General features: G+C 39.5%; 1 protein-coding gene across 26 annotated transcripts in view; it reads left to right on the plus strand.

Annotated features, from left to right (window-relative positions):
- DTNA (dystrobrevin alpha) overlaps positions 1 to 12,071 on the plus strand; it is a 352,302-nt gene that overhangs the window by 307,503 nt on the left and 32,728 nt on the right. For all 26 annotated transcript variants that reach the window (XM_077900428.1, XM_077900430.1, XM_077900431.1 and 23 more), the window contains 3 exons: positions 4,314 to 4,401; positions 7,308 to 7,405; positions 11,285 to 11,398. In XM_077900428.1, the coding sequence (XP_077756554.1) occupies positions 4,314 to 4,401; positions 7,308 to 7,405; positions 11,285 to 11,398 (300 nt within the window). The remainder of the gene's footprint in view (positions 1 to 4,313; positions 4,402 to 7,307; positions 7,406 to 11,284; positions 11,399 to 12,071) is intronic.

Below are 12,071 nucleotides of genomic sequence, written 5' to 3' on the forward strand. Positions count from 1 at the left end.
GGCAGGAAATCACCTAATAGAGTAACTCTGCACTTCATTGCAACTCACAATATCTTCTCAGGTAGTAATCCTCCTCTTTGTTGTTTGCTTTTTAATCAAAGGGTAATACAGGAGACTTAATGACCTTAAAAATAAATCTATACTGATAAAAATTCCTTTCACCCAGTCATACAAATGGAAAAATATCAAGAGAAAACATGGATGAGTTTCTGCTCTCCTTTTCCACATTATTTGCTTGACTGTCCCACCTGGGAAGTCAGAGCCGTTTTGCAGAGAAACCAGAGAAATGTGAACACACCCTAGGTTCCCAGAAATCTGGGAACAATCACAATTTAGCAAGCCCTACCTCAGCTGAGGCCACTTGAGTTTCCTAGAATGCCAATTTGAACTCACTAGCAACACACACACACAGGCTATGCATTTAAGGTAGGAAGCTGAGAGCTTTCAAAATAATAGATTTCCCCACTCTGAAATGCAGTCTACACAGCAGCCACTTTTTAATTCATCATGGTCTTGTAGCAAGATTACTGATTATAAAGTCTTGAAATGAATAGCCAGAGATGAAGAAAGTGTTGGAATTGGTATTTCTTTAATGATTTAGGGATTATTGGCCATTCATTTTCAACTATTTGTAATTGAAGTCTTGAAATAATGGAATTTATCAGAGGAATGCCTCATTCACCCTTGTATAATTTGAACATACTGAAATGGCACATATGGACTCATAAATCGTTTGTGTGCACAAAGGGGTAATATATCACTCCACCCCTCATTCACTCAGGGCTGGGGGAGGAAAGGCATGGAAGTATGAGTTATAGCTTACCAGACAGGATCCCATAACTTCACGTCTTACATCTCCAAGAGGCTTTTTTTTATGTAACCTTTATATTATTTATACTTGCTGGTCATTCATGATAAAAGACACTTTTATCATGAGATTTTTTATCAAGCTTTTTATTATTTATTTATCAAAACACTCACAAATGTTTTTGACAAAGTCACTTTCTTGCAAATTGATCTTTGCCCTTGGCTTAGAGCAATGGGCCCTGTTGTCTACATAAACTGTGCTGAATTAGGCATATTATTTCTAATACCAGCCAGAAATGATAAGCATATTAAAATTAAATTATTTTTTGTGAGTAGTGTTATGTTTAAAGTGAAGAGACAGCCCGGTGGCTCAGCGGTTTAGTGCCGCCTTCAGCCCAGGGTGTGGTCCTGGAGACCCAGGATCGAGTCCCATGTCAGGCTCCCTGCATGGAGCCTGCTTCTCCCTCTCCCTGTCTCTCTGTCTTTCTGTCTCTCTGTCTCTCTCTTTGTGCCTCTCATGAATAAATAAATAAAATCTTTAATTAAAAAAATAATAAATAAAGTGAAGAGAGTATAACTTTTTTCTTATTAAAGCTGTAACAAGTAATGTAATTCAGTTATTATTTTAACCATTACAGAGTGCAGACATTGTGTCTTAGAGACAAACATCTGCTTTAAAGCATCAATTCTCTAGAACTAACTCCTTTTGCTATTACAGTTATTTTCTTACTCCAAGTCTTTTCTATGCTGATTGAGATCTCAATCTATGAGGATTATACCACATGGATTTGAGCCTGGAAACCTAGACTTTCTTATAAACATTGAGGAATGTTTATAAAATATCATACATGCTACATGGATATAAGTTCAATACTCATTATTTCTTTTATATGGTTTGCATTTAGGATTTATTTCATGTGTTTAGGTTTTCCATTTTATTTTCAGGATCTTCTAAACCCTTGCCAACTCATGGTTGTCCTTTGACCAGCAGTATCAACATATCTGAGAAGCTTCCTTAGGAATGCAGATTCTTAGGTTTTGCCTCCCACAACCTACCCCATCACCCCCCAACTACAGATGAAAACTACATTTTTATAAGATCCCTAAGTGATAAGTATATACAGTAAAGTTTGAGAAGCCCTACTCTACATGGTTGTTGGATGGGAGATGACATTCTGAAGGAGACATGGATCATTAGTGAATCTGAACAGGTTACTTAAGAGGCAAAATAACAATAATTAACTGACTTTTGAGCACTTAATGTATTCTAGGCATTATACTAACTTGATGTGTTTTACATGCATTATCTCACATGGGCAAAAAGGGAAGAGAAGACTTTTTCTGAGGATGGAGAAGTGACTTAGTAAATATAAATATTCAGGAATATTCTAGGTAGTTATTTCAGCCCAGAGAAAAGAGCTAAATCTATAGTGGAAGTATTCAGAATAAAAACGAGTAGAGATTCCATATGTGAGGAGTGTAGACTGGAGCAGAGATGATGGAGACAGGAATGTTTTCTGAATGACAAGAAAAAAATGGTTGAATAATGGATTCAGCCAGCCAGGGAAGAGCTATTTGGAAGTGACATAGCTAATACTCTGGAAGCACATAATGATTTGCACTCATCTTCTCACTTTAGAACAAAGGTTAAAAGACTATGTTGCATATTTACCTTATATGTAAATACACATAGAAATAATAAGTGTATATTACTCTATATGGATTTAAGTTTTTGCAATGGATAACTCTTACAAACTTAATATTGGCATAGAAGTGTATTACTTTCAGTGTATAATCATAAGTATTGATTTTTTTGTCTTTAAGAAACAGCTTAAGAATAACAGGTAGGAAATATAAATGGAGGAGAATATATTCAGGGATGAGGGAAAGTAGTTTCTAATCTTAATTCTGACCCAATAATAGATAAACCAAACTATAATCGATTAGTCTGTTAACAGGACTGATGTTACTGGTATGTTTCTCATACAATTGTTTTAATTGCATGCAAAACTTAGTCTTGAATGAAGATCCTCCTGAAATATGGGAGAGTTGATAATGCTTCTATTTGCTTTAGTTTTTTAGGGACTCAGATCATTCTTATTCTAGTAATAACAATTTCTGTAATTATACAAGAGAGTAAACAATTTCCATTAATGTCATTAGAAGCCACTGCAATAATTCCATTTTTCTAGAAATAAATATAAAATAGCAAGTTACCTGAGTAGTAATATTATAGATACCAATTTGTATTAGTTATCTATTGCCATATGACAAATTACCCAAAGGCTTAGCAGCTTAAAGGAACAAACATTTGCTATCCCACAGTGGGTCAGGAATCCAGCTAGGTACCTGTGTCTCAAGGATTTTCACAAGGTTGTCATTGCCATCAAGCTGTTGGCTGGGGCTGCTATCTTATCTAAAGGCTCTACCTGTGAGTTTTCATTCACAAGGTTATTATTGGCTAGCTTCAGTTCCTTATCACATGGGCCTTTCCACAGGCTGCCTTATGACATGGCAGTTAGCTTCCCATAGAGCAAGGAATCCAATGAACTCAAGATAGAGAAACCACTCAAGATGGAAACCACAGTGTTTTTTATAGCCTAATCTTGGAAGTGACATTCCATTACTTCTGCTCTATTCTATTCATTAAAAGCATGCCAGTCAGGAGGTGAGGGGGTGGGGGACAGAGTAACTGGATGTTGGACATTAAAGGAGGGCATGTGATGTAATGAGCGCTGGGTATTATATAAGACTCCTGAAGAAAAAAAAAAAAAAGACTCCTGAATCACTGACCTCTACCTCTGAAACCAATAGTACATTATATGTATTATACTTAAATTTAAATAATTTCTTAAAAAATAAACTAATGAAAAAAAAAAAAACTAATGAAATTAAAATAAAAAAAAAAAGGCAAGCCAATGAGGCCAGTTCATACTAAAGGAAGAGGATTATACACAAATGTGAATACCAGGAGGTGCTGATCACTGAAGGCTGACCACAATTGTTGTGTTGGTGTTGGTGTTGGTGTTGTTAAGCAAGCTCCATGCCCAGCGTGGGGCTCTAACTCACAACCCTGAGATCAAGACCTGAGCTGAGATCAAGAGTTGGACACTTAGCCAACTGAGCCACCCAGGTGCTTCATAATTGGGGATTTTTTGCATCTTGCTTCAATATTTTCTAATACATAAATAAAAATGTTATGGGCAATAAAATTAAAGAAAAAGTATTCTTTCATCAGACACATTGATGAGAAAAGTCACTCTTCTTTGGAGTTTTCTTAGCAAGACATTGAATCAACTGAAGACAGTATTTATTAATGAAACTTCCCGGCCACATATTAGATCATGTCATGAATCCAAGTCTGAGATCATTAACCTAACAGAGTTTTGTATAACTTTCAAATTTTTGCACCGAAAAATTGAAATAGCAAACCCCCTTGGCAGTGATATGAACACATCAATCTTCTGCACTGCCTAACAGTCTCCTTCTTGCTCTGTGCTCCATAGTATGCTTGAGAGTTCAAACCGGCTTGATGAAGAACACAGGCTGATCGCCAGGTACGCGGCAAGACTGGCAGCAGAGTCCACTTCGTCTGTAAGTAGTTTGAGTGAGAGGCTGTCATTCATGTTCACTGTTACCCTCAGGGTCGATGCTACAACAGCAGGGCCGAGGAGGTGTTGCTGGATGGCCTGCAGGACCTAGATACGAGCCTTCCATTCGTCACTTTCCAGCTATGGTTCTGGTGGGACAGAAATCATAGTTTCAGATATTCTGTTCCAACACTATTGCACCAGCCCAACACCTGATTTTTCTGGGTAATTCCTGATAAGTTAATAGAAAGGGCAACGCAATGACCCAAATCCATTACTGACTCAGATAAGTTTCTGCTTTTATCAATGTATAATAGATAAGAGAAACAAAAAAGTATGTAATGAAATCAGAGGGAGGGGCATCTGGGCAGCTCAGTGGTTGAGCATCTGCCTTGGCTCAGGGCGTGATCCCGAGGTTCTGGGATCGAGTCCAGCATGGGGCTCCCCATGGGGAGCCTGCTTCTCCCTCTGTCTATGTCTCTACCTCAGTCTCTCTCATGAATAAATAAATAAAATCTTTAAAAAATAAATAAATAAAAAGAAATCAGAGGGAAAACCTGGATCATAGGTCAAAGCTACAGGAGGCCATTTAAGACATAAAACCTAGGCCCTCAAATCTCTTCATTAACAACACAGATCATTTCTTTGTTAAAAGAAATGCTAATTAAAAAAATCATAGAAAAGCTTTAGAAAAACCAGACATTGACCAAGCTTACCCTTTCCTCCAGTCATGTATCTGAACATCAAACAGCAGGCTGAGGTTTTTCCCTATCTTCGTGGGCTTACTTAATCAGTGCCAATTTTAAAAGCTTAACTTTCTTTTTTCTTTTTTTAAGATTTTATTTATTTATTCATGAGAGAGAGAGAGGCAGAGACACAGGCAGAGGGAGAAGCAGGCTCCTCACAGGGAGCCTGATGCAGGACTCAATCCCAGGACCCCAGGATCATGCCCTGAGCCAAAGGCAGACAGACATTAAACCACTGAGTGCCCCAGGTGCCCCAAAGCTTAGCTTTCTTTAGTGAAAGATTGTGATTTTTTAAAAGTTGTTTAAAAACCAATTGAGGAATTTCTATAATGTACTGTAGAGCAAAGAAAGAAAGGGGCAGGGAACTATGCATAATCTGATCCTATTTTTATAAGACAATGACAGATTAAACCTTCATTAAACAAAAAATAAATAAATAAAAATTAAAAATTAAAAAATAAATTAAAAAATTTTAAAAATTTAAAAACCATTAAACACACATGCATACACACACATATATAAATACAGTGATTACATGTATATACATATGTAAATATACATATATATATAAAAGTTGACTCTTTTATGGAAATCTGAAAAACAGTCCATCTCTGTTATAAAAAAATTCTTATAATTATAAGAAATGTTGATATTGTATAAAAGAACTCACTTAATAAAATAATAGTACTTTGATTTTACAACAAAAATACACATATAAATATACATATGTATATACATATGTAATCATATACCCATACTTTTATGTGTGTGTGTGTGTGTGTGTGTATATATTTATATATATATATACACACACACACATATATATATAGCAAAAGCTATGACTGCATATATACCAGTTCTTAAAGCTGGCTGCCATGATCAGGAGTGATGAGTGGTATGGCATGAATGTGGGGGAAGGATGTATATATCCATCAATGTAAAATTAAATGCTAAAAGTGTGTTGATCAGGGCAGCCCAGGTGGCTCAGCGGTTTAGCGCCACCTTCACCCAGTGATCCTGGAGACCTGGGATGGAGTCCCACGTCGGGCTCCCTGCATGGAGCCTGCTTCTCCCTCTGCCTGTGTCTCTGCCTCTCTCCCTCTCTCTCTCTCATGAATAAATAATAAAATTAAAAAATAAAATAAAAGTGTGTTGACCAAAAAAAGGAAAGAAAATCGTATTAACTATGATTTTAAAACTATGAAATTTTTAGTGGTGCATTAGAGTGACTGAACAGTAATTTTAGAGAGTTGTCTCAACGGGGAAGTACTTTTTACACCCACCTGTATACTGAGAGAACTGTAGCAATGGAGACAGCACAAGCATGAAATAGATCCCAAAGACTTCAAGTCAGAAAGCTACAAAATGAGGGCACCTGGGTGACTCAGTTGATTGGGCATCAGACATTTGATTTCAGCTCAGGTCATGATCTTATGGTTACAGAATCAAGCCCTGAGTCAGGCTCCCTGCTCAGCTTCTCCCTCTGCCTGTGTCTCTGCCTCTCTCTCTCTGTCTCTCATGAATAAATAAATAAAATCTTAAAAAAGGAAAAAAGAAAGTCAAGCTTTTAAAATTGGCACTGATTAAGTAAGTCTGTCTGAGAATCTCTCTCCCTCTGTCCCTCCACCCACTTGTTCTCTCTCTCTTTCACTCTCTCTCAAAAACATCTTTAAAAAAAAGAAGAAGAAAGCATGCCTGTGGGGGGCTCCCTCAGTTAAGCACCCAACTTTTAGTTTCAGCTCAGGTCCTAATCTCAGAGTCATGAGATGGAGCCTGATACACTCAGTGGGGACTCTGCTTAGGATTCTTCTTCTCCTTCTGCCCCTCCCCACCCCTGCACCTGTGCGCACTCTCTCTCTCTCTCTCTCTCTCAAATAAATAAATAAATAATTTTTTAAAAAATTAAATTAAAAAAAAAGAAAGCTACAAAACTTTTTTCTGTGCTTTGTCTATTTGCCTGCCAAAGAATTCTATTCTGCTTTTCACTGCAGAGGTGTCCTCCAGATTCAGAAAGGTTGGTCCTTAAGAGATGAATGGCAATTTCATGTATTTACTTTTCTTTTTTGATAGAAATAGTTTTTCTTTCATGTCCTCATATCTCATGATTCCCCGTCTTCTTAAGCACATTCCCAATGTTTAATAGCATAAACCACATGTTTTACAGCAGCCGACTCAGCAGAGAAGTGCTCCTGACATCTCTTTCACCATTGATGCAAATAAGCAACAGAGGCAGCTGATTGCAGAGCTAGAAAACAAGAACAGGTAAGGCTTTTTAGACATGCTGGCATTTTTTATCAGAGTATGTGTTCACTGAAAGCTTGTAATTTTGCTTTAAAATATCCAGGTTTTTCAGCTCTGTGTATATTTAAAGGATGGTATCTTTAGTCAGTGATGTTGCTTCTAAAAAAGCAGGCTTCTTTACATTTTAGATCTTTGAAAGCTTCATGTGACAGTATATATACAGTTCTGAGCTCTCGGTACAGTCAATGCTCTCTCTCTAGACAGCCTCATTTCCCTTGTACTCACATGCTTGCTTTTGTTCAGGAGCTGGCGCATACAGGAGGGCCCTCCTGAGTGCCATCCAGAGACAAATGGAAGGCTCTTTAGGGAAGGTCCTTGTAAGGACCCCTGGCTAAAAAAGGCATTTGGATTGACACCATTGACCCCCAGTTGTTCAAGCCAAACACCTCCATGCCCAGTCCATTGGCAGGCTTTTCTTTATTCAGCACAGACTGATTCACAACTGACCATCACAGTATATCCCAAACTGTCCACTCCGTTTCTGCCATTACCACCAACCCAACCTGTCACTCTCACTGTATAAAACACAAGTCATTATCAGGTTATTTTTTGTTCAAAACCCATCAGAGGGTCTGACTAAAACCATCACACTTTGACTAAAACCCACCTTTCTTACCATGGCCTGCAAGGTGTGACCTGGCCTTATTCCTGCCTACCTTTCCAGCCTCAGCAAACCCAGCTTATGACGTACCTGCTTCTTTCTTTCTTTACAGCCTCTGTACTCTGCTCTGTCAGCCTAGAGAGCTCTTCCTTACAGTCTCTGCATGGATGAGTCCTTCTCATCATTCAGGTCTCAGCTCATAAAACCAACCATCTACTCTTGCCCACAACCTCCTACATCAAGAACCTCTCTATCACAACTCCCTGTGTGTGTGGGGGGGGGGGAGCAGAGAGAGAGAGAGATTAGATTATGATGCCATTGTTTGATAGTGATATCACCATCAAATAATTGCATCTATGTATTTCCTTTCTTTGTATTGTTTGTCTCCTCTGACTGAAGTGTAAATTCTTTGAGTACAGAGGTCATGCCAAATGGTCCCTGGGTTCCAGAACCATTAGGTTAGGATGTTGTATAAGCTCAGTAAATATATACTGAGTGAGAAAATAATAAATAGTGGAGTTAGATCTCAAACTCAATACTGAGTAAGTCCACCATGGGAGCAACTTGTATGTTCTATATTTCTTAGAAGATCACCAAAATATCTTACCACTGGATCCTATTTTTAGACACTGATGTCACTTCTGAGATCTACCTGAAAGACGACAAGGTTGTAATCTTTGTTTCCTGCCTATAGAGTTTGACCTGAGAATTTGGGGATAAATGGTGAAAGTATTTTTTAAAGTTCCATGGACAAAAATTAAAAGGAAGGTTCAAACTTGGTTGGCACATTTTCACATTCTTAGAAGGAAAGAAAGACTAAAGTGAAACTCCCAAGCCCACAAATATCTTATCTTGGTTGTGGTGTTCACATGCTCTCTTATCTCTCCAAGCACCTTATTTTCCTCTCCAATCCTCTGCTTCCACTCAGGATGAGGAGAAATCAAGATTCCCCTTAAGGAAATACCCCAGGGATATCTGCCTCCATGGAGGATTCCAGAATCAGCGAGAAGCACCATGAATGTCCTAATGGCCCCAGCTGTCCTGTGCTTACCCCTCTTACTGCTTGTTTCCAAGACGTTTCTGGATATTGTACCCTCTGAATGCATGTGTTAGGACCAGAGGAAGAATTAAAAAATAGGAGTGAGAACAGAGGGCAGAAAGAGAAGTTCATCCTGTCCCTTAGTCCTTTCATGGTACATAGAGTTCCCCACCCCATGCCTGAAGAGCATCTAGTCCATCCTGAACACATTTCTCTAAACCAGAGGCCTCATGCCCTCCAAAGATCCCAGAATCATGTCCTGGAAGCTTATCCAGGTCACATTCCTGCATCATGGGAATTCACCCCAGGGATCCCATGATCTCTAAGGTGACAACTCACTAATCAGATCTCTGAGCTTCAGAGGAGGACAGAGTTCCTCATTTCACTTTATGATTACCCTAGGTGATTTGTGGACATTCTAGCAATCATCTTAGTAGATAATGCTTCCTCATAGCACATTTGGAGGAGCCAGTTGGGATTGGTATTAGGAGTAGCAGGACTCTTTATATTACATCGCATAAGTCACAGCCTGCATAGGCTAGACCTGTCAGAGCAAGTACCAAAGACAGAGGGAGTCAGATACATATGAGCATTGAACCTGAGTTCAAATCACTTCTACTGTTACTGAGCTCAGGTGAGTCATTTAACTGGCCTGTGCTTTGATTTCCTTATTCGTGAAATGGATAATAGCAGTACTCACATATAAAATAATTTGTATGAGGATTAAATAAAATAAGATGAGAGAAGAGAGTATAGTTTCCTGGGTAGAGACTAAGTACTCAATGCTCTTTACATATCTTACCATTATTTTCCTTATCAGAGCTGCTTCTCTCTTTTCCCTCCTTAGGCTAAATGCTACATCATGGTTCTGTCATTGGAAATCAACAAGGAGAGTTAGCGGGATTCATAAAATATCAGGATGTTAGCCCTGGAGGAGATGTTTGAAATCCAAGCTTACTGATTTTTCAGGCTGAGCTCTGTGGGATGCAGGGGCTCTGTTGAGGTGCCTGAAGATGTGGGGAGGGAGGGCTTAGGGCTCAGGTCTCACCCCCTTTCTTTCACCAGAGCAGCTTCCTTTTAACTATCTGATATATTGAATTTCCATAGAATATTTCTCTTAAAGAAAGTCTTCCACCATGGAACATCAAGGGGGACAGAAAAAGGTGGAAAACCATTGAATTATAGTTCAGTCTTCTCACTAGACCCACAAGAGGTAGTGACTGATAATTAGCTTCTCAACTCTGGTGTGTCTATGAAGCAGGCAGTTGTAAATCAGCCTTTCAGATGGAAAGCCATCCCCTTGCTCACCAAGTTCACCTTCCATTCCTTGGTGCTTTATTCTTATTTTTGTCTGTCTCTTGTGCATTTTGCTGGATGGGAGACTGACCCCTCCCCCAAGAATATGTGACTTGTCACCTTGCTTAATGGCTTCTAACTCATTTAGGGATAATTTGCCTTGCGTAGGTCACCTACCCTCTATGGCCGGCCTAACATTCACCTCAGTGCAGGGCAGCCCAGGCTCCAACATCAATAATAGACTGACACGTCTCACCCGACAGGGGTCACACCAAGTGCACTCTTATGTCATACAGTCAATTACAGTGAATTCTTTTAAAAGCACTTTCCTTCAAAGGCTATCCTCACTGAGATCCATTGTTAAGGCTGAAAATGTTAAGGAAAAGAAATTTTCCCTAAACATGGGCTTCTCAGATAAATTCAGTGAAAGGAATCTCATTTCTGGTGAGAGAATGGGGTTATTTAGTTTTGTGAAATGACCACCATTTATCCTTATCTTCCCTCCAAGCACCTCTTCCTTGGTAGCTGCAAGGCATTCCTGGCATCAGACCATGATCATAAATAATCGGAAGATACATTCTTGCTCCTAAGTAGCACGCTTTTACTGCAGCATTATATTACTTACTGGAGAGATTATGAGGTCCTGGCAAGAACACTCAGCCTGATGGCTCCAACAACATATGCAGAGTTTGACTGGATCTCAGAGCTGATATCTCAGAGCTGACATCAGCCACCCCCGGCCCAGCAGCGCCCATCTAGCCACAGCCAATACCCCGTGAGCACCGGTGGTTAGTGAGCCCTTCTTCTGCTCCAAAACATGGGACCACCCTGCCCAGATGTGAGTATCCTAGATATCCTGGAAGCTGACTGACCCTGGTTTCTTATCCTCTTCCTCTCTCCCAAGAGAAATCTTACAGGAGATCCAGAGGCTGCGGCTAGAACATGAACAAGCTTCTCAGCCCACTCCAGAGAAGGCTCAGCAAAACCCCACTCTGCTGGCAGAGCTCCGGCTCCTCAGGTAAGAGAGGGAGCCCAAGGCCTCTGGGGGATGCAAGTGCCTGGGATCTTCAAACAGTCCAACAGCATCTAACCAGAAAACAATGCTAAGCTGCCATAGCTACTGACTTATGTTTGCTTTTGCTATTCTTTTTTATTTTAATAGCACATACCTAATTGCTGGTATTTGGGGATCTCAAGGAGATGCCGTTTCTATTTCCTTCTCTCATTTGACACAAAGAAGAGAAATGTGCTCTTTTTTTTTAATTTTTATTTATTTATGATAGTCACAGAGAGACAGAGAGAGAGAGAGAGGCAGAGATATAGGCAGAGGGAGAAGCAGACTCCATGCACCGGGAGCCCGATGTGGGATTCGATCCCGGGTCTCCAGGATCGTGCCCTGGGCCAAAGGCAGGCGCCAAACCACTGCGCCACCCAGGGATCCCGAGAAATGTGCTCTTTAGAAACAAAATCTCTCATTGGAAAAAATGTGAACTCAACTCTTTCTTATTATTTGCACCATCAACAACGAGTTTATGATACAAGTGATCAACAAAACAAACATACGTATACAGCTAAATAAACATCATAGTTTTATTTAACCTATAAAAAGGAGTCTGACTTTCTCTAAATCGTAGTCTCTAATAGCTTTACATGCAGGTCTTTAAAAAATAGACTTCATCCCTTCTTGCTCT

The sequence above is a fragment of the Canis aureus genome, chromosome 6, assembly GCF_053574225.1.
Source record: "Canis aureus isolate CA01 chromosome 6, VMU_Caureus_v.1.0, whole genome shotgun sequence".
Taxonomy (NCBI): domain Eukaryota; kingdom Metazoa; phylum Chordata; class Mammalia; order Carnivora; family Canidae; genus Canis; species Canis aureus.